The sequence below is a fragment of the Anthonomus grandis genome, chromosome 4 (genome assembly GCF_022605725.1).
Source record: "Anthonomus grandis grandis chromosome 4, icAntGran1.3, whole genome shotgun sequence".
Classification (NCBI taxonomy): domain Eukaryota; kingdom Metazoa; phylum Arthropoda; class Insecta; order Coleoptera; family Curculionidae; genus Anthonomus; species Anthonomus grandis.
Genome location: NC_065549.1, coordinates 7,403,979 through 7,426,372, shown reverse-complemented (window position 1 = coordinate 7,426,372; position 22,394 = coordinate 7,403,979). Strand labels below are relative to the sequence as shown.

Below are 22,394 nucleotides of genomic sequence, written 5' to 3'. Positions count from 1 at the left end.
GATAGAAATTTCTTGAAATCTCTTTACTTTTAAATTAACTTCTGAAGCTTCGCAGACTGTTAAAAAAAAAGGACCTCTGAGTAGTAGTTTTTAAACGAGCATTAAAAATCACAAGTTCTGAAAGTCCGTTCAAAATATCCAAAGTGGCCCAAAATATTCACTTTTTCACAGATAAGTTGTTTCTCTAAGCCAAAGCCAAAAATCAAGATGCTGCAACAAGATTTTAGGTGAAGAATTAAACAAAATCTAAAAAAATTGTTTATTTGTAATAATAATAAACATTCTTTATTTGCCAAAAAAAAAATAGGTTTACAAAAACCAATTGAAGAAGTTTCCAATTTCAAATCTAATAATCTATAAGTACATACCCAAAAAATATATTTTTATATATTAAAAAGCAAGACCATAAAAAAAACAAATGTTTAATAAGACCTCAGCAAACATACAAAAAGACAGAATCCAAGAACCATAGTTAAGCACTCAATTCATTAGACGTAAAATTATCTTTTTACGAAAAGTATTACAAGAAATTGATAGTCGCTTTAGGTAAAAATTTAACGAATTTATATGATATGCAAAATTGTAAGAAAATGATTGCTTACTTATTTCTGATTACATTTAAATGATGTACATCATTTCTTAAAGATATTTTCTGATAAAGATAAGGCGGACTACAATATTTTAAAATTTTATAAAAAAATATTAGAGAATTGAAGAATTGCTCCTTCGATTTTCCATATTGAGCCATTTAAGTCCTTAAAATTTGTAGGAAATTGAAAATGCCAAATATTAGTCGAATACAAAAGTTTTGGAGCCTTTGCAGTCTACCCCTATCCTCATAATCAAGACACCAGCTATTAACTACAGCAGAGGAATTAGACTGTGAAAGCACCAACGAATCACATAAATAAAAAATAATAATTTAATTAATAAATAAAAGATTTTTAATATCCACACATAAATAGTGTCTGCGCAAATATCTTTAATTTAAAGCAAGGTACGCCTTTTTAAGAATATTAGAAACGTTTAAATGTTTGTAAATGTAAATATTTAAATCATTCACTACAAGTCTTGTCGACAACTAGAATTCTTTATCCCCCAATCTGATGTTTATATCGATTGCCAATAAATATCTTACAGATGGTTTTGGAGCATTTTAATGAAAGCTTTAAAGCAACATCATAAATGGCTTGTAAGTCCTGATTAATCTTATTCTCGACTAATTTAAACTCACATGGTAAAAATGAATAATTCAACCATATTGTCAGCATTAAAATGGTGAAAATAATCCTCTATATGAGGAGCATATTTTCGATAATAACAAGTTTACAATTTGCCTGTTATGCTGATGATACCGCTCTGATAATCAGGGTTGAATTTTCCTTGGAAAAGTTACAAAAAATGGCTAGATTTTAGTTTATTATCGCTTAATATTAACAAAATTCATTTTATGTGTCACTCCATGACAAAAGCAGGATTACCTTATAACCCTGGGACTGTTTCACAATAATGATTATAATCACGTAAAAGAATATAATTGTGTGCCCATTAGTACAGTGAACGGAATTAATTTGAGTGTCTACTTCCAGGCATCTAAAATGGAAGACACATGTGCAATATATCTCTGGTAAACTAAGAAAACTCATGCATAAATTCTATATGCTAAGACCATGTTTTTTCCCATACAACAATAACAAATATATATAAGGGTTTGGTAGATTCGATTAGTAACTTCTTTAAAAAAAGAAAGTGGCAAAGCAAATAAATCATTCTCCTTGGAAATAAACATAAGTGGCTAACAAACCAGTGATGCCGGTGAGCTATGTGAGTTGTTTAATGGGCACTATTGTGACCTTCCCACACCAGAAAAAATTCAAAACACTGTACAACCCCCTTCACTAAAAACAAACAAAATTTTAGAACCCATAGGCCAATAGATGTCTATGAAGTTTATCAAGAAGCAATATTTCCACCTATACTAAAAAAAACTAGGGTTGTGCCAATAAAAAAAAGGACATAATATAAGTATGTAATTAGAGACTAGTAGCTGTTCCATCGGTATTTTCCACAATCTTTAAAAGAGCATTCCATGATGGACTTGTTAAAAACTCTCATTTTTTAGTCCAACGCAACAGGGTTTCCTAAATAATAGGTCGACTGAAACAGCAGTGTCTAGTCATATAAATTCACTGACTGAAGCCTTAGACGCCAGAGATAGACTGAAGCAACGCCTTCAATATGATGGATCTATAGATCTATGGAATATAGAGCAAAGAAATTAATTAGATCAGGTCATTTCTAAGCCACAGGCCTCATTCAGTTAATGTGACAGGAACGGTATTGTTAATTATACATTCCCATCCGGGTTTTATAGACGTAGGTACCTGTGCTCCACAGAGTTCACTTTTATCCCCCCTTTTATTTATTGTGTTTAGTAACAGCTTAAATGATGACATTTCTGGACCATATGCAGTACTAGCCCAGTTTGCTGATGATAAATCATGTGTAATATCGCACAAGAACTGTCAAATAGCCTTAGATCTTGCAAACTCTACAGCCTTACAGATGCAAAAGTAGTGTGAGGAAAATCAGCTAGTCCTTAATTCAAGGAAAACAAAATTTATTCATTTTCAAAACAAAAGGCAGGCTTTAAAAATAATTGATAATGATATGCCCCTAAACATTGATGGAATCACTGTATATGAATCAAACGAAACTAAGTTTTTGGGTCTAACTTTACATAAAAATTTAGATTGGCAAAGCCATGGTAATGAAATATGTAAAAAGATAACGTCTCCCTATTTACAACTTAAAAAACAGTCAGTAGGGAATCAATAATCCATTTTTATTATGCATATGTACATTCACGCATAGCTTATAGCAAAATGTTTTGGGGATCTCATGCAGATCCAATAAAAAGAATATTTGTTATTCGAAAAATAATTGTACAAACAATGTGTGGATCCGCTTTTCAAGAGCATTGTGCTCCTTTGTTTAAAAAATTAGGAATTATATCTATATAGTCTCTTTACTTGTACAAAGTAGGCTCTTTTGCCTCCAAACATGAAGTTAAAAAAATCGTGATGTAAATATTAATAGTAATAAGACAAGACATAGATTCGATTTTGCAGTGCCTAGGCATAAGACAAACATGACGTATGAAATGAGTTTCTATTATATGTGTTTTTAAATTTACAGGCGGTTCAAGCCAATATCAAAAAGGTTTTTTATTCAGCACCCTTTCTATTCAGTAGGTGAATATATTCTTAATCTGTTTGGCTTTAACTGTCCGTATTGCTAGCAGGTTTTTTTTTAAATATTGCTAGTTTGATAAATTTGTGTATGTTGGTGTAGTTTTTTATCTTTATTTTACTTATTTCCAACTATTTTAATTTTAAACTATCTTAATTTTAGTACTATTCTTAAATCGACGACCTTATATTACTTTATGTAAACAAAAGAGCAATAAATGAATTTGAAAACTTTGGAATTTATATTAAGGCTGCAAGTAAGACTTTCTTGAATCCTCTTGAAATTGCCCAGAAAAAAAAAATGAAGGTATGGCTTTCAAAAATCATAATGCGTTCTACCGCGTTATTATTCAAGGAATTTAAATTATTTACCATTATCAAGTTATATTTGAAATCAATAATTAGATTCCTTAGTAACCGGAAAATTAATATTAATACATCAACCCACTTAGTAGCAACTAGATCTGCACAAAACATCTCACAAAATCAATGATTTTATCAACTCCGTGCATTATATCGCAGTTCAAAAAAGTAGCTCTCAAAATATATAATATAGGACAGTAATATAGCTAATTTACTATTATATATTATTCTTTCATATATGTAATTCTATAATATGTATGTACGTAGATTTTTTGTTTCTTTTCCTTTATTCCGACTTCTTTTTCTAACTTCTAACTTTATTCCTTACATTTAATAATTAATAATTTAATAATTATCATATAGAAACACGCACAACTTTTAACAGTAATTGTATGTCTAGTCGTAAGCAAGTGTATATTTTTCTAAAATAAAGAGACTATTTGTTTATTATTTAATATTATGAACACCATGAAACAAAACTTGTCTGTTTACTTTTTATTCCTAGAAGTTTTTTTAAATATTAATTTTAGTATCTCAGATTTTCAAGGCCTATAACTTTTAACAGTGTAATCTTAATTTAAAATAAGCTTTGTATGCGTTCTGCGAAGCTTTTCTAAGAGTTTTATTAATATAGTGTAGACAATTTTATTTTTAAATAGTTTTAGTTTTTCTTCCTGATAAATCAACTCTAATCTGATCAAATCAAGATGCCCCAAAACTCTCACTTTTACTTAGAATTTCACTCAATAGTTTAAATATAATTTCACAAACATGCTTTGCACATTAAAATTATTGCCTGCGCCATTCAACTATTAACAGCCCATAAAATATTTATTAGCTTTGAGAGTATGATGCATGTGTACGAAAATAACATCACAGGTTTCACAACAGTTAATTAATTTTATAGAAAAATATGAATCTTTATTTCAATTTGAGTGAATAAATGAAATGAATAATCTGTATATATATAAACACCTGACGCAAAAAAAACATACTTTTCTCCTTCTCTAAAGCTCTTCGATTCTTCTTGGCGTTTTTCCGGTCCTTTTTCATCGACTCAAACAACTCGATCACGGGCAACGGTAAAGAAGAGCTCCCGTCGGAATCGTACAGCTCCAGAGCGCTCGAGTTCTCATAAATGACATCGTCACAGTTCGAATAGTAAACATGATCGTTACGCCTCGAAAAGTCGTGTTTTCTTTTCGTCAGAGACATTTTATTAGTTAATTATTAAAGCATATTTCGGGTCGTTTTAAAAATAGCAAAAAAAAATAAAATAAACCTGATGATGCTCCGATTTTAAAAATAATCTGCGTCGGATCTATCGTGACAGATTAATCGGTAATGAAACAGATATGAAACTGTTGTGCACCGTTGAATACGCACTTTTTAATCGCTTAAGCCTTTTCACCGCACAACACAACAGACCGTCGTTCAAATGGACCATAGTTTTTTTTAGGGTTTCTTCGATTCGTCAATTAATTTATTAATTTTTTTTTTTTTTTACTAAAATATCGATGGTTGAAAATTCCGAGGAGCACTGGCGGAAAGCTACGCTCGATCGCGCTAAAATTAGTACTGGTCTAAAAAAAGTTGCGCTATTTTGTCCCCGCATGTAGGTACAGTCAGAGGATTGTGTTAGTGGCCGGGTATTTTTGGATGATGCTGTATAATGCACAGAGGCGTATCCGTTGCGTCAGTAAAATAATAAAATATTTTTTTTTTCAGCAACTTTTTTTCGGAATTAATTTAGGACCGGGAAATGTGGATAAAATAGTTTATATTAAATGGAATTGTGGACTATGGATGTTTATTTAAGAGTTATCCACAACTTCACGCCAGAATTTAAGAAAAAATATTCATATGAATTTTTTTAGGCCAAAGAGTTTTTTTGCACGAGAGATTCAATTAAATATGATATTTATAGTTATAGGGCCTCTTAAAAACAAAGATCTAACTTGCACTAAGAAAATAATAATTTTACAATTGAGAAAACTTCAAGGAAAATACTTTGTATTATCTATTTATACTTATTTTATATTTTTAAATATTTTCCTACATTTAAAAAAATTATAGGGCTTATGATTTACAATAATACTTTTTTTTAAATATATATTTTTTTGCTTCAATCAACAAGGTGTATGTGTCTTCTATAAATACAAGGTGCATTAAATGTAAATTAATTTTTTTTAAATTTCCTATGCTAAACATAAAGGACAAGGTCACTCTTTTCACGCCACTGAGGTTTACCAAAGTAACTTTTAAATTGACAAAAATACGAGGTTAGCTTTGATTATTATAGATATTAAATGTTTTATTTAAATACTAAGTCCTTTTTAATTAGAAACTCAATTAGAGCCGTATATACTCTGATATTTTCGCTAATAAGTGCATAACATTAAAGGAACATTTAACTTTACATTCTATTTTGTAAGTTTTAATAGTAATGCATCAATTTCTTAAATATATTTTTTACACTCTAGAAATTTAAGTCACCCATCTGCGTTGCAGACGATACATTTATCAGATGGTAAAACTGTTGTTACAAAACGCCTGGACTCATTAAGATTTTCATGCCAGTATTTGGAAGGTATCTATGTAATGAACTTACAGTAATTTATTTGTGATTCCTTATACAAACATTTCCCATGATTTGTAGCTATATATTTCCCATGATAGTCTGATAAGGGTTCTCCTTGACGTAATCCATTTTTGGCTAGGGTATGTACGATTTCGTTACCCCTTAACCCATATAAATATTAGATTTTTATTCTGATAAGTTATATGCCTAATTAATTTCTTAATTTCCCATATTATAGGATTTACTTTATTTTACCATATGTATGCATCCAGAAGATAAATTTATAGTAAGTGAAATTGTTGATTTTGGATTTTTATTTAAAGTTAGTGAGTTTCAGGTTTCACAAAATTAAAAAAAGGTGAAAGATTTTAGGCCAAAAACTATTTTTAAAACAACTGATTGAAGGAAATATAAATTTGGGTTTCTGAATGAAGAATTCAATTAAATATGGAAATTGTATTTAAAGCCTAAACTTCTTAAGAGGGAACAAGGATTTATGTTCCACTGAGAAAAAAATTAATTTTACTTCTCAGAAAAAATTATTATACAAATGAAAATAAGTGAAGGTGAAGTTCAATTGTTGAAAGAAGATATTTGAATGCAACTGCCTGGAAAAAATTTAAAACTTATTGAAAATAAAATGTATATAAGCTATAGAAATTCACATGGTCTAAATAAGAAAAACGAAGTCTTTAACTCAAAAATAAAAAAAAAAAGTTTAACCATATGAACGAGAAAATATCTTAGATTTTAAAAATAAGAATATGTAATACTCTCAGAAACAATTAAAAAACATAGTGAAAAAAATAAATTATGTAAGGAAAATACTTGAATTCAACTGCCTGGACAAAAATTACAAACTTATTGAAAAGAACTATAGAAACTATAGAAAATCACATGATCTGAATAAGAAAAGCGAAGAATTTAGCTCAAAAGTGTAAAAAACCCAACAGTTTAACTTGGATTTTGTGATACTGTCTGGAGAAACGGTAGGGAAATTTTCAAAGCAAATTTCTATTTTAGACTTTAAAAAAAATTGAAAAACATTCTGAAGAAAAAAAACTATGTAAAGATGACACTTGAATTCAACTGCCTGGAAAAAAATGAGAAACTACGAAATCACATAAGTAAAATAGAAAGTGACTGAAGAGCATTATATTGATTTTCCTCCGAGACGTCCCTTTAGTACCTAACTTTAAACACGTAAAATAACATGACCGTATTTATCATATTATGTCAAAAAGAACAAAAACTAACTGCTTCGGATAGCAAATTAACTAAAGAAACTAAAAACCCCTAAACCTGCTGAAATCCGGCCTGGAATTTTACAAAAACAATTTTAAATAGAATTGGGGACTAAGGACTCTTATCCAGAGCATATAAAGGGTCTGTTTTTGAAGGTGGTAGACAATGGTACAGTGAAAACATCTTGTCGGACTTGCATTGTCTTATCTATTTAATGTAATACGACGTTTCGGTTGGTAAGTATCTCCAACCGTTATACTTGATAACAATGCAAGATAAGACAATGCAAGTCCGACAAGATGTTTTCATATAAAGGGTGTCCCGTAATTAATTGGACGTTAATGTAGGATACCTGACAAGAAAATAAACCGTTTGAGCTCAATATCGCTTAGCAAAATGTTATTGGTTTTCGTTCTACAGGGTGTTAAAACTAATTTTTTACCAAACATTTATTGAAATATTTTGGTATCCACTGGACAGATTAACCTAAAATTTGGCGTACTCTTATTATTTGGGATGAGGAACACGAATATGATATCTGTTTTGCCATTGCCACTAGATGGCGCCACATACAACAACATTGGGTGATTAAGAAGGTCATAACTTTTTTGATCTCCAAAAAGTAGACCGATTTCGAAATAAACACATTTTTTTATTGGGTTGTGTATGAACACTTAATCTAAAATTTAATTAACAACGATAAAATTAGAAAAGGCTGTTGATTATAATAATTGTTCAAAACGTTCACTATCCCACTAGGACACATTGTCTAATTCTTTTATTTAAATTTTGCCTGACTCCAAACAATGATTCTTCTTGGGCCCTGATGATATTGACTCCTTCCACAATCTTTTGCCACAATTCCTGACGGTTATTTATTTTATTTTTATACACAAGTGATTTCAAGTAGCCCCAGAAATAAAAATCTAAGGGATTAAGATCGGGACTACGCGCAGGCCACGGATATTCACTACCTCTACCAATCCATTTATGAGGATAAATTTCGTCCAAGTAATTTGTGACTTGCAGTGAATAATGTGCCGGTGCACCATCGCGCATATACCAACTGTCACGTCTTAAATTTAGGGGCACATCTTCTAGAAGAATGGGTAGATCATTCCTCAAGGAATTAAGATTAGAACGTTCTCGATTAAGCTTAGCTGGCAATTCAAACGGTCCCACAATACAATCCCCAAAGATACCACACCAAATATTTATTGAAGACTCATGTTGAAAATGGTGTTCTTGGAAAGCATAAGGATTTTCCATCGAATAGATATTGTTACGCCAATTAAAAACACCTCTCCTTGTGAACGTGCCTTCATCCGTAAATAAAATTTGATTATAAAAAAATGGATCATTCAATTGGCGCTCTCTTAAAAATTGACTGAATTGGAGTCTTGAGGAGTCAGTAAAGTCTTGAGGAAGAAGATTTTGAACTGTTAGTGAAATTGTTGATTAAAGATTTTTTATTAAGTTATCAACAGATTAAATGACATTTAAGGTACAAAATTTTAAAAAATTCAAGAGGCAAAGAAGAGAAAATGGTAAACAAAAACTATTTTAAAAACAATTACAACTGATTCAAGGAAGTAAAACATGGATTTCTGAATAAAGGATTCAATTAAATATGGAAATTGTACAGGGTGAGTTTTTCAAAGCGCGGAGTAGTATTATGCATTGATGATATTATTTATCGATGACGTGCTCCTGGACTATTATTTGGTTAAGCATTCTTCACATTTTAAAAATATTTTGGACTATACAGGGTGTTCCGAAAAAGCAGGGCACTACAAAAGTTAATTTTTTTAAATGGAACACCCTGTATTGCAAAACATTTTTGAATTCTTTGCGTAATTACCAATCTTTTTTGATAATGGTTTAATATGCCAAAAATTAATAGTTTAGGAGATAAATCAAATTTTGTTAAAAATTTAGAATTTGCACGCATCTCTTTAATATTAAAATTTAGCACCTAAATTTTGAATACAGACTTAATTTTTATCATCAGAAGTAAAATAAAGTTACTTTGATATGCGTGCTATGTAAAATTATTCATTTTGTTATACAGGGTGTTTTTTTTGAAAGGCCAAACTTGCCCAACTTTAAATATAAAAATCTCTCTTATTTTAAATGAAACACCCTGTATATTTTCATGTCATCTAATAGCTTACTTAAGAGCCTATAAATTTTATTAATAATGTCCTATCTCTATATCTAACAGTTTTTGAGATATCATGGATTTTTCTGTTTTTCTCCTGTAAAAACCGACAATGCCGACTTAAAGTTTTGAAGCACCTCGTATTTTTTATGTATCCATCAAGGCGCCGTGGAAACAAATGAAAAAAATCTCAATAACAAAAAGACAGTTACATTAGTTAATTAGAGATTAATAGTTAAATTTGTTTTAAGGTGTTTTTTAGATATTTGTTTTCAATATTAAAAATGAATTATTCAAGAAATGAATTTATTGATATGATTTTTGTTTTGGATGAAGCAAATAAAAATTGTCTGCTAGCTCAAAGGCTATATAGAGAAAGATATCCTTAACGGCGCACACCCGATTCCCGCAGTTTTCGCGTTGTTATGGACCGATTTATGACGACTGGTAGCGTGGATCTGCCAAAACGTAATGTTGCTAATAGGGTGGCAAATGAAGGTAAAGAACTTGAAATTCTTTTGCAAATTGAGGAGGATCCCCACATTGGTAGCTGTAGGTTAGCCTTACTTTCTGATTCTCTCGAAAAACTCATCCATTATCCCAAAGATGCTGGTCATACACTTTTATAAAAGGTAAAAAACACGAAATCTACAGCATCACAAATACATTTAATAAAATAACGAAGGTTACATGTTTCGCTCGACTAGAGCATCATCAGACCTAAACAATAATTAAAATTATGTAACCCCAAAAAAGGAGAATTCAACAAAAAATTACCATAACATACACAAAACACCTAATATTTAAGTAAACAAAGATTACAATAAAGTGGCACTATCTATGTACAAAGAACTCAACTAAACAATCAAATCCTTTATACATTTCAGAAATCTAACCATCATTTAGGAATCTGGAGAACTACTTGAGGTTATTAAAAACTAGGTGGCCATCAAAATCAAACCTTTCATTAACACAGGACAGATCTGGGCTTTTAAAAGCTTTACTAATCTCCATTGTCTCCAACAAGTCTAGTTTTTTACTTTTGTTGCATTGATGCAGTATTTTTATATTTTGGCTGTCAGGAAAATCATGTTTGGAGTCGAGAAGGTGATTAGCAAAAGCTGATCTGGTCACTGTGATTTCGGTATTTTTAAATTTATTGTATTGGGCCTTGTGTTCACTAATCCTAGTAGAAATCTTCCTACCAGACTGGCCGACGTACACTGCAGGGCACTCTTTACACCTAATCTCATAAACTCCTGGAGAAGATAGCGGGGGTAGTTTATCTTTAGTTTTAATTAGATGTCTATTTAAGGTATTATTGGTTTTAAAAGCTGGGGTTATGCCAAAGGGAGAAAAAAGCGGGATAATTGTGACGAAATTGGTCCAAAATAAGTAAACGACCTAAAAGTTTTGATATTGTTTGTTTGTTACTACTATTGTTACTTTCTGATGTTTCGGTAAACGGTAAACCGGACAACACGGAAATATAAATACCACCCATATCACATTAAGTTGCATCAAGAACTTCACAATCAAGATTTTCAGCTACGCGTAACTTTTTGTGAATGGTTACTTCGCAAAATTGAAATTAATCCAAATTTTGTTAACTATATTATGTATTCCGACGAGGCGACATTTAAAAACAATGGTGCTGTCAATAGGCATAATATGCACTATTATGCAACAGAGAACCCTCATTGGGTATGTGAGGTTCAGCACCAGAATCATTGGTCCCTTAATGTATGGTGCGGCATCCATAATAACCGTATAATTGGACCATATTTTTTTAATGAACCTTTGAATGGGCATTCATATCGAGTATTTTTACAGCAGCAATTGCCTGAATTATTAGAAGAAGTCAATCTCCAGGAACGGCAAAGTATGTGGTTTCAACAAGATGGTGCGCCTTCCCATTTTCATCGTGCAGTAAGGGAATATTTGGATCAAGAATATCCTCAAAGATGGATTGGTCGCGGAGGATTTGTTGCATTCAAATTCAAATTCAATTCCAAGGTCTTGCGATCTTACGCCGCTAGACTTCTTTCTGTGGGGTTATCTCAAAGATAAAGTCTATGCAACAAAACCAACTACAAGGGAGGATATGATTATTAGAATTAGGGATGCCTGTCAAACCGTAACACCAGGAATGTTATACCATGTTCGACAAAATATAATTAAAAGAATTAATATTTGTATCGAACAAGGAGGACATATCTTTGAACATTTGTTGAACAGAAATTAACTTTTATTATATAAAAATAAGTGAATTTAATAAAAAGAAACGTCCATAAATTTGTTTCATTTTATAAGAAAAAAATAACACGAAATGAAGAAATATAAGTATATTTCAAAAACTATTAGAGATAGGGATAGAATATTATTAATAAAATTTATAGGCTCTTAAGTAAGCTATTAGATGACATGAAAATATACAGGGTGTTTCATTTAAAATAAGAGAGATTTTTATATTTAAAGTTGGGCAAGTTTGGCCTTTCAAAAAAAACACCCTGTATAACAAAATGAATAATTTTACATAGCACGCATATCAAAGTAACTTTATTTTACTTCTGATGATAAAAATTAAGTCTGTATTTAAAATTTAGGTGCTAAATTTTAATATTAAAGAGATGCGTGCAAATTCTAAATTTTTAACAAAATTTGATTTATCTCCTAAACTATTAGTTTTTGGCATATTAAACCATTATCAAAAAAGATTGGTAATTACGCAAAGAATTCAAAAATGTTTTGCAATACAGGGTGTTCCATTTAAAAAAATTAACTTTTGTAGTGCCCTGCTTTTTCGGAGCACTCTGTATAGTCCAAAATATTTTTAAAATGTGAAGAATGCTTAACCAAATAATAGTCCAGGAGCACGTCATCGATAAATAATATCATCAATGCATAATACTACTCAGCGCTTTGAAAAACTCACCCTGTATTTAAAGCCTGAATTTCTTAAGAGGGAAAAAGGAAATAAAATTTATCCCAGAAAAGAAATCATTTTAGAAGTGAAAATATGTTAAAGTGAAATTCAACTATAAAAAAACTTGAATTCAAGTGTATGGAGAAAATTAAAAACTTATGGAATGAAACATTCAAACTATAAAAATTCACATAGTCTGGATAAGAAAAACAAAGACTTAAGGAGCACAGGTCAGTAGAGATCGCACAGAGACAGTAGGAAAGTTTTCAAATAAAAACAAATGTCCTTGCTATTATAGTCCTTGAGAGAAAAATAACAAACATTCTGAAAACTGTAAGAAGAAAATACTTAAACTCAACTGCCTGAATTCTAAAAAAAATGGGACACTATTGAATCTTACAAATAAAATAGAAAATGAGTGGGAATTCATTAACTAACATATTCATGTGTGCTCTCTAATTTCTCTCCAAGACTCTGTATGTATTATAAACGTGTCAAAAAATTATCTGCCTCAGATACCAAACTAACTAAACAAGCTAGAAAACCCTAAAACTAACAACACACGCCACTGAAATCCGGCCTGGAATTTTACAAAAACGTATCGACATAAAATGACACAATTTCCGTGTTGATTCGTACGTCAGGCTCGACTGAACCGATTTACCAACTATAAAATACTCACTTTTTAAACCGTTTTGTATTTTCTTGATGTTCACCCCTTTTTCAAAATTATTTTCGACTGGAGCGTCTAAATTGTAGAATTTACTTTTCTTCGTAGTTCCGGTGCCTTCCATTAGGTGCGATATTGGGTTCGCGCTTTTGTTTCTCGGGCTTCTCAATAGGGTACCGTTGGAGCTATAAAATAAATTCCATTAAACAATATAAAATTAGGAATTTAGGATGGGAGGGGTCTTGCCTTAAGGTACTATTCCTATTTAATAATGGGCTGTATTTCTCCTTAATATTATCGTTTTTATCTAAGTTTTTGCGTAAGTTAGTGTAGCTTTCTTGGTTGGCAGGTTCTGCGTTTGTCCAGGGAATACCGCCAATGAGGTCATGCAAGTCCATCTCAGATTTATTCTGAAAATCATTTTTAAATAACGACAATTTTTATAAAATATGTGATAATCCACCTTAATCTTTTCAGCATTCATCAAGTGACTTCTATCAGGCTGGATGATGGTGTTCTGATCAAAATCATTATTAGTATTAATACTCATAGTGTCAACATCCAAAATGTTTTGCAGGGACAATGAATTCCTCATGTTATGGGTCAAAGATGTACTTTTGGCTGGCGCTGATATTTTTTTCGAATATTCTCCATATTTGGTGACTATTTCCTCCCTAGGCGGCTTGTCATCTTAAAACATTGATTAGATAATGCCATAAGTACATACATAAATCTCTAGCAACTCCTACCTAAGGACCCATTAAACATATTGGGCATAATTTTCTGATGAATGTAGATATCGAGATCCGATAGTGGTTCTCTTGGTGGTGACTTTTCTTTTTCATTGCCAACACTTGCTGGAATGATCTTTTCTATTGTGGTGAACAGACCTCGGCCCGGAAGGCACTGGAAATATTGAATGTTGCCACAGGAACCGTCACATTTGCTTCCAGGACGCTTTTCCTGTGTAACACCAGGTAAATATAAAGTGGATCAATTAATTTAAACTGAAAAATATTACACTTTAATTCAACCAAGGCTAAAATTCATACAGAATTGTTAAATGGTGTGATGTCATAACAAGCCCACACAAATATTTAAAGAAGGTCAACATACTTGCATGAAATATTTACAATGGTGATGATGAACTGGATCTTGAAAATAAAATTTAATAAAGATTATTCACTTCATGCCTTAATTTTTGTTGGAGCAAAACACATATAATATTTTACACTCTGTAATTAAAATATGATTAATAGACTTTTAACTGCATTGTGGCCTATCAACATACCTATAAATTAGATTGCTAGTCTAATATTCTGATTGGAATTTGAATAATTCATGTTCTGCCCCCCATATACACACACACCTGATCAAATTTGTAGCTGATTGGTATCTGCCTGATCGCTTATGAATATTAATAACCCAATTTTAATGTTTGTTTGTTTTTAGTATGAATAATCATTGTCAGTATATACAGGTTTTAATTTTTTTTTAATAATTACTTATAATGCTAAAAAATTAATGATTTTATTGATACCAACTCTTTGAATTTATTGCCAGTTTTTTTTGACTTATAAAAATGAGTCACTCTGTTATCAACCATCATTTGTGGGGATTACATGATGATTTATAAAGCCTTTAATAAATACTCATTTTTCACTTTTTTATCAATTATAGTTAAAAATGTGGTAAATTATCATGCAGTTAAGGAATTATTTGTGGTAGATATAAGCTGTAGTATCTTCTTAAGTAAATAATATTATCTACTCTAGTATATATAAGTTAAATAAAACCTGCTCAAAAATGAAAAATTGTAGGAAAAAACTTAAAGTTACATAATACACCTCATATCAAAAACATGTTTTTAAAATGTTTTGTTGTGAAATTTTTCTTCTAGATCTGATAGAATCAAAGATATCTGAAACCTTGAAAGTTGCCTTAACCTTCAGTTGAATATTTTGGATTTAAAAATCACATCAATATCACTAAACTGAGCTCTTTCTATTTTATTATGTATGAGAGATATATTATGTATCTATCTATCCAACTAATAGAAATCAGTGTATCCTCAACATTTGTCTTAAATATGAATAGGTATCTAATAATGACTTTTACCTGTAAAATCAATTGCATTGTATATGATTATTCTATCAATAATCAAATTCTTATTAGAAAGAATGTTTAAATAAATCTTGGGGTACAACTTCAGTCAAACCTAAAGTATAATCAGAGTTATGCAGCAGCTTCATCACTTGAAACCTATTATATGTCTCTATAATTCATTGGTTAGGCCCCATTTGGAGTATGTCCCTTTATAATATCATATTTAAGTATGTTCCTAGAGTTTAATTAAACAAGTTTGAATAAAACACGTATTCCACAAAGCACACTTTTTTCTATTTTATTCTTAATAACAAAAAGCTCTTTCATTAAAAAAGTGTCTTAGGGTGTATTTTATGATATTTCTATTGTATAGTATTTTGTTTTATATACAGTAAGCACTCCTACATTTAATTAGTGTTCTGGTGTGATAATGGTATAATAATAAAATAAATAAAATAAGTAAGCTGGATCCACAACACCCATTGACAATAATAATTCAAATTTAACTTACATGAAGTTCTAAGCCAAACCCATGCCCAATGCCTTTAATAAGTCCCATATACCTAATCCTGCCCAATTTCACATCATGTGAATCACTATATCCCACAACTTCGTCTTTACTGATGCTGGCGAGAGACTGGCAGAGCTTCTTATTCTTGGCAAACTTCACCCTTTCTCTTGGAGAAGTAATAGAGGCAATATACTGCCAAAGCTTTTCAGGAATAGCTATAACAGAGTCTTCCGTTAAAGATATGAACGTCATGGGTTCCCAGGTTTCTCCATCTTTCAGCAATCGGACTGGCACAGCCTTGTTTTTCAAGACTCCTTCAATGATGCAGATCTGACCCAGTAATGCTGTTCTCTCAATCTGGGCCCTCCCTGTACCCTTGAGGAGCTCGTTCCGTACGAAAATACCATACCTGCGATCTCGCGAGCTCATTTTTTAAATGGGCAAGTTCACCTTACAATGAAAACATATTTGGTAAACATTAAAGTCTGGCCAGTTATTGTTTTTTTTTTTTTTTGGGGGGGTTTCGGTAATTTGTCACTGATCCGTGTTATCTTATCTGGAGTTCGGATTTAATTGGTTTAATTCGCACGTCAGTAACAGTACGCGAGGTATTAAGAACAACGTTTTAAAAAGTGAAAACATAGAAATTCTTGTTTAGAAACTTGCTGAATGACATACGTAAACACAAAACATTAACACACCTCTTGACATTTTGACGTTTCCTAGGGACAATGGGAAAAAACACATTAACAAAAATTGATATGGTCCAATGTTGCCAAATAAATTATCCATTTATAGTAATAAATTTATGGAGCGATATAGTACGAAACAAAATAATGGTGCTTGAGGAATTTAAGACCCAACGATTTTGCAAAAAAATTTTTGCTTAGTAGAAAGGGTACGGTTTTTTGACCAAAAAACCCAAAACATTTTTGGATGAACCATATTTTGCACTAAAGAATTTAAAAAACTTCTTACTAAATCACGTCATTTACCTCATTTTCAAACCTAATTTAATTTTATAATTACTAGAAAAAATATTTTTTTGCCACAAAACAAACTTGTAGACATTTTATTAGAATCGACAACACTGGCCCGTTTAGTGACAATGGGAAATTACAGAAGGAATCAGCTGTTCGTACATACTGTCAGAGTGTCAGTACTGTCACTGTCAAATCAATGTTGTCTTGAATTTTTCATACATAAAAAGAAAATATTCAAATTTATAAATACTTAACAAGTTTTTTTAGATTTAAATCACATCTAAATATCTTAAGGAATATCCACAATTTTAAAAAGCTGATATGGCTTTACTTGTCACATGTCTCAGAACCTCCCCAAGATTTCCTAAATTATCCCAAAACCTAATCAGGTACAGTCAGACCCTAAGTATAAAAACATATTATATTTATTTAATATCTTAGACAACTAGGTACCATAGACCATCAGGAGGTGAAGCAATTTGACCAAATGAGCACAGAGTGGTGGAGTGAGTCAGGTGGTGTCCGACCACTACACACCATGAACAAACTAAGAATCCCTATGATTAGAGACGGATTAATTAACGAAGGAGCTGTCCCACTGATAAATGCAGATTCCGCCACCCCCCTTAAGGGTCTATCTATATTAGATGTCGGATGTGGAGGTAGCAAAAAGTATTTCTAAAATGGTACATATTGTTTCCAAACAAATGATTTAGGTGGAATAATGACAGAGGCTTTAGCCAGATTGGGGGCTACTGTTACAGGTATAGATGCCTCACCGAAAATTATAGATGTTGCTAAACAGCATGCTGCAGAAAGCCAGTTAAATATAAATTATATTGCAACTTCAATAGAGGAATATGGTAAACTGAATTCTGAAAAATTTGATGCTGTGGCTGCCTCTGAAATTATAGGTATGTTTTTGCTCCAAACCATGATATCTTCAGTTTGATTATTTGAAATTCTTTTCAGAACATGTAACTGAAAAAGAAAAATTTCTCTCGGCATGTTCTACTTGTTTAAAACCTTCTGGTTCAATTTTTGTGACAACAATAAATAAGACATTTATGTCAGAGTTAATCGCTATTTATTTTGCCGAAAATATACTGGAAATGATCCCAAAAGGCACCCACCATATTGATAAATGTATTGAACCTCATAAACTTCAAAGGATTCTGGAAGATAGTAAGCTTTTAATTACTGCTTTTAATGATATAATTGCATAATTGATTTACAGATAATTTGAGGACAAAACTGGTACACGGGATGTGTTATAATTTCATCACTAATAATTGGAGTTGGAGTTCAAATAAGTCAATTAGTTATGGTATACATGCAGTAAAAATAAAGAACTAATAACAAAAATTTGTATTAATTGTAAAAAAATCTTATGTATAATTAGGTTATAAGTGTGACTGTTGGGCACAATGTTTTGTACAATAAGGAATGCAAATATTCACAGGGCAATATACAATTGTCTGGCTATTTTCTGAGTCATTTGAAACATTTATTGACTCTTTTTTTGTTGAATTATTATGGGCACTTGTTAAATGATTTGTCTGGTTATAGTTTTTCCCTGCACCTAAAAACAGCAGTTTTAATTTCCTAAATATTTTTCATCCTGCCGCACTTACCTTTTTTTCTAGCACAAACAGGTTTGTACTTATATCTGCTATAGTCAACAGGTTGATTTTTACTAGTGTCACCCTTTGGAGCCCTACGTTCCTGTATTTTCTCCTCAATGAACTGATTTTTATCCGGTTTTTTATAGGTCATCATGCGTTGAACGTACCGCCTTTTAATTCTGCTCTCCTCCCTAATTATTTGAACTTTACTATAAGTGTCCTTGTCATATTTGCCTCTTTCCTTAAACCACTGCCGCATGTATTCATTGGACATTATGAACTTCATGTCTTCTTTTGGTTCCTAATATCAGTTGATGATTAACTAAGGCTTTATAAGTGTTTTTTTTTTATTACTTACTGAAAGATATGTGGGTCTAAAGCCCGTAGCGCCGGTCTCGCGCGCTTTTGAAGATATTATGTTGTCTGGTCTCTTTATTGGTTGGGCGGGGGACCATTTTAATGTTTTTTGCATTTTTTTTTTTAATAAAGGGTTTACAGAAAATGATGTCACATAAAAAAAAATAAGATGGTCAATGACAACCTCTGTGATTAGTTTATTTGAAAGGTAATTTAGGTGAATTAATTAGAGAGAGGAAGTTCCAATTCGTAGTTGAAACTTACAAATGACAGACAATTAGATCATGGTATTTTGTAAACAATTATCTTCAACTCTGTCCAAAGTCATTGAGAAACTCACTAAAAGAAGAATTTGGAATTATCTTTAATCAGTTAACATAATAACCGTAGTTTAATTTGGATTACAATCAGCCAAGGGTACTCATGTTGCTATATGAGGGGTTCCATTCCAAAACATGCCTTGTTCACTTTGAGAAGTAAAATTTTGCATTTGGCAAAAAACGTTTTATAGGAGCTATCAATATGAATACATGCAATTGTTACATGTATATAATTACTGGTAACCATTACGGTAGTTTTAGCGTCTACTTAAATCCGAAACAAGTTTTGGCATGGCTGAAAGGATATTTACATGTTATAGTATGAAAGAATACAGCATTTAATTAATCATACTTTTTATTAATAAACATTACAAGACGTATTCAGAAAAAATAGAGGTTTTTTAAACATTTCTTTTTTTCACAAAACTCATTGATTTCACTCTCTTCATCCATTCTCTCACTACTTATACTAATATTTTGTTAAAACATATGCTTTAATAATTTCTAATAGAACCAAACATTTAGCATTCACCAGACGAATTTTGGATGGATTGAGGCAAGCTCTGAAGTGATACTTCATTTTTCCTATGCTTTTATTATAGGCGAGTTTTGACACGTTTTAGTTCGTTTGTATAGAGGACATGCGGGTTTAAGAATAGAACCCCTCAATATAAGTTTCTCGAGAGAATTACTTTGCTGGGAATAAAGAAAATGCTTTGGCGTAGGTGTTCTGTGATCTATCCAAAGCCTTTGATTGTGTGGATCCTGGGATACTGCTGTCAAAGCTTAAGAAGTATAGCTTCCGAGACTGTGTCTGTGGAACCCTCTACATTGAAAATAAACTGTGGTGTTCCCCTGCAGAGGTCCGTTTTGGGTCATATTTTATTCCTTTTGTTATTAAGGACCTTGTTCAACTAAATATAGCTATAGCTATAGCTCTGTTTGCAGATGATACGTTAATATTGTGGAAAGACAAAAATACTGTAGAACTAAAACTTTATAATGGGGGATGTATAAGGTCATTAAGGAATGATTTGATCCTAACCGCCTTTGTGTGAACCTAAGCAAAATCCATGTTATTAGTTTTAAGTGTGATGTTACAGGTTTACTTTTAGATTATATTTATCTTCGTGACATATCAAGGACTAAGTTCCTTGGATTAGTTCTTAATGGAGAGTTACGTTTTGAAAATTATATTATCACAAAAATGCGATTCGATTTATGGTGAATGCAGACTAGAGAGAATCCTACAGACCACACTTTTGAATCACTTATCAGCCTTTTTTGAACAATAAAAACATTCTGTATAACATGCTATCATTTCCCAAGAGTAAAATGCAGTACCTTAGAGTGGTCATGTGCCACCTAGTTTATTAATCCTTTTATTATTTATGTAAGCAAAATTTTACTCAATTATAGTAGCCTAGTATTTGCAGATGACCTTTCAAAATAATAAAATCAGAGGAAGATGTTTTATCTTTACAGTCAAATATTGATCCTTTGTAGGGTGGGCACACCATTTATCTTATCATTAACCATTTATCTCTAAATTTTAACAAATGTAACTTTATAAGCTTTTAAGGTAGGTATTGAGCGTGTTAAATCTAGCTATTGTTTAGACGGCATCTAATTGCAGTTGATGGGAACTGTGAGAGATCTTGGGGTATTTTTTACCAAAAAAACGGTAATTTTACTATATTATTTTATTATAAGACCCACTTAGAATATGCCTAAGTAGTTTGGTTGCCCTTTTACAATGTCTACATATTGAGGTTGGAATCTGTTCAAGACAGATTTCTGAAATATTTAGACAAGAGATTTGGTATTCGTGTGAACTTACAACAAAATGTTTTACTTTTAAAATCTTGACTGGTGCTGTGAATTGTCCGTCTCTTCTTAAAATGCAATATTAATCTTCAAATTTTCTCTCGTACCCTCAGGAAACCTGGCATATTTAAAACCGAAAATCATCATACACAATTGTCTCTAACAAGCCATTAATAATATCATTAATATTTCTAAATATAAATACAATACTTCCTTTCATTGCAAGTTTTCAAAAAGAAAGCTAGTCTGCTAGATATAGAATAGTAAGTAATTTATTCAGTTTTGTTTGTGTATAATTTATATTATTATTATTATTTAAAATATTTTTATACTCTTACCTTCACATAATAGTATAATTACTTAATACTTTTATATAGTTGAACGTGTACTAGGATTAAAATTTTGTATTCTAATATCCCATATATTAAATAAATAAATCTGGTAAAATGAGAATGTCAAACTTAATTTAAAGTGTTTATTACAGGGTTTGGCCCCTGATTTTTTAACCCTAATGATAATTGAAACAAAAGATAATATGAATTACTTTATAAAATATTTGTGCAAAAATTAAACTTGTACACTTGCAAAATGTCTATTTGAAGCTAAGTTTAATATTCTCTAACTAAAATTTATAATATTTAAGACAGCATTTAAACGATTTTGTGTAATACCACTCTTCTCCAGCATAATTTTTAGTTTTTGCTTTCGTTGAATCGGTATTAAACTATGGGATATGTAAGTGTATGGGGTTTTTATTTTATTTAAAAGTAAGCGTTTTCATTTCTTCTACAGAAAATTTATAGGAAGCTAATGTTATGCAGATTTTTTAACTTTACATTAAAATCATTGTTATGCTCTTTTGTAATAATAAATTACCTGACTACTCCAAATCATAATTTCTCAACTAGATTTGCTGCTAGTAATATGACTCCCAACGCTCAAGTATTGTATACCTCTGTAGAGAAGTTTGATATTTGTTGCCCAAAAATTTATATTTTACCACCTCAGTTCAAAAACAGTTTTTTAAAATAAAGCGACCACTTATTGACTGGTTTATTAATAAAAAAACAAACAACATATGGAAACCAGGAAGAAGGGAAAGGGAACCAGGGAAAGAAGAAAGGAAAGGTAACGGTATAAGTTTTATTTTTTAGTCAGTACTCTTCTACTGTAAGAATGAAACATTTTTAGATTGAGCCTTTGAATAAGTACACATACAAACTTTGATTATTATGTAGGTACTTAAATGGCGTTTGTAGACAATTCGAATTTTATTTGTTTAAATAAACTTATTTTTTTTTGTGGCCAATTTTCTTATTAGGACTTTTAAACAACTCCATAAATTCTTAATGATGTTGATGCCCAAACTTCGGGAAGAGTTTTTGAATGCCTCGTTTAATATTTATTTTGAAAATGTATAAATTACCTCAGCAGCACTAGACGTTTTACGAATTAAATAACACTCACA

General features: G+C 31.1%; 2 protein-coding genes across 4 annotated transcripts in view; one reads left to right on the top strand and one right to left on the bottom strand.

Annotated features, from left to right (window-relative positions):
• The window catches only part of LOC126735767 (ubiquitin carboxyl-terminal hydrolase CYLD), a 35,971-nt gene extending 19,471 nt beyond the window's left edge, over window positions 1–16,500 (bottom strand). Inside the window, exons 1-5 of one of the 3 annotated variants that reach the window (XM_050439863.1) lie at window positions 15,815–16,500; window positions 13,947–14,160; window positions 13,661–13,887; window positions 13,444–13,607; window positions 13,210–13,382 (exon numbers count right to left, since the gene is read on the bottom strand). In XM_050439863.1, coding sequence (XP_050295820.1) covers window positions 13,210–13,382; window positions 13,444–13,607; window positions 13,661–13,887; window positions 13,947–14,160; window positions 15,815–16,243 — 1,207 coding nt within the window. In that variant the 5' untranslated portion in view covers window positions 16,244–16,500. Of the gene's footprint in view, window positions 1–13,209; window positions 13,383–13,443; window positions 13,608–13,660; window positions 13,888–13,946; window positions 14,161–14,313; window positions 14,335–15,315; window positions 15,349–15,814 lie in introns of those variants that run through there. The other 2 variants (XM_050439864.1, XM_050439865.1) reach the window with 2 other exon arrangements.
• Window positions 16,501–16,961: 461 nt separating this feature from the next.
• Window positions 16,962–18,162, top strand: LOC126735531 (ubiquinone biosynthesis O-methyltransferase, mitochondrial). The gene is made up of 5 exons (XM_050439569.1): window positions 16,962–17,186; window positions 17,239–17,459; window positions 17,514–17,711; window positions 17,770–17,982; window positions 18,035–18,162. Exons 1-5 carry the CDS (start codon window positions 17,119–17,121, stop codon window positions 18,151–18,153), a joined length of 819 nt encoding a protein of 272 aa, XP_050295526.1. The 5' UTR covers window positions 16,962–17,118; the 3' UTR covers window positions 18,154–18,162.
• The last annotated feature ends 4,232 nt before the right edge of the window (window positions 18,163–22,394 follow it).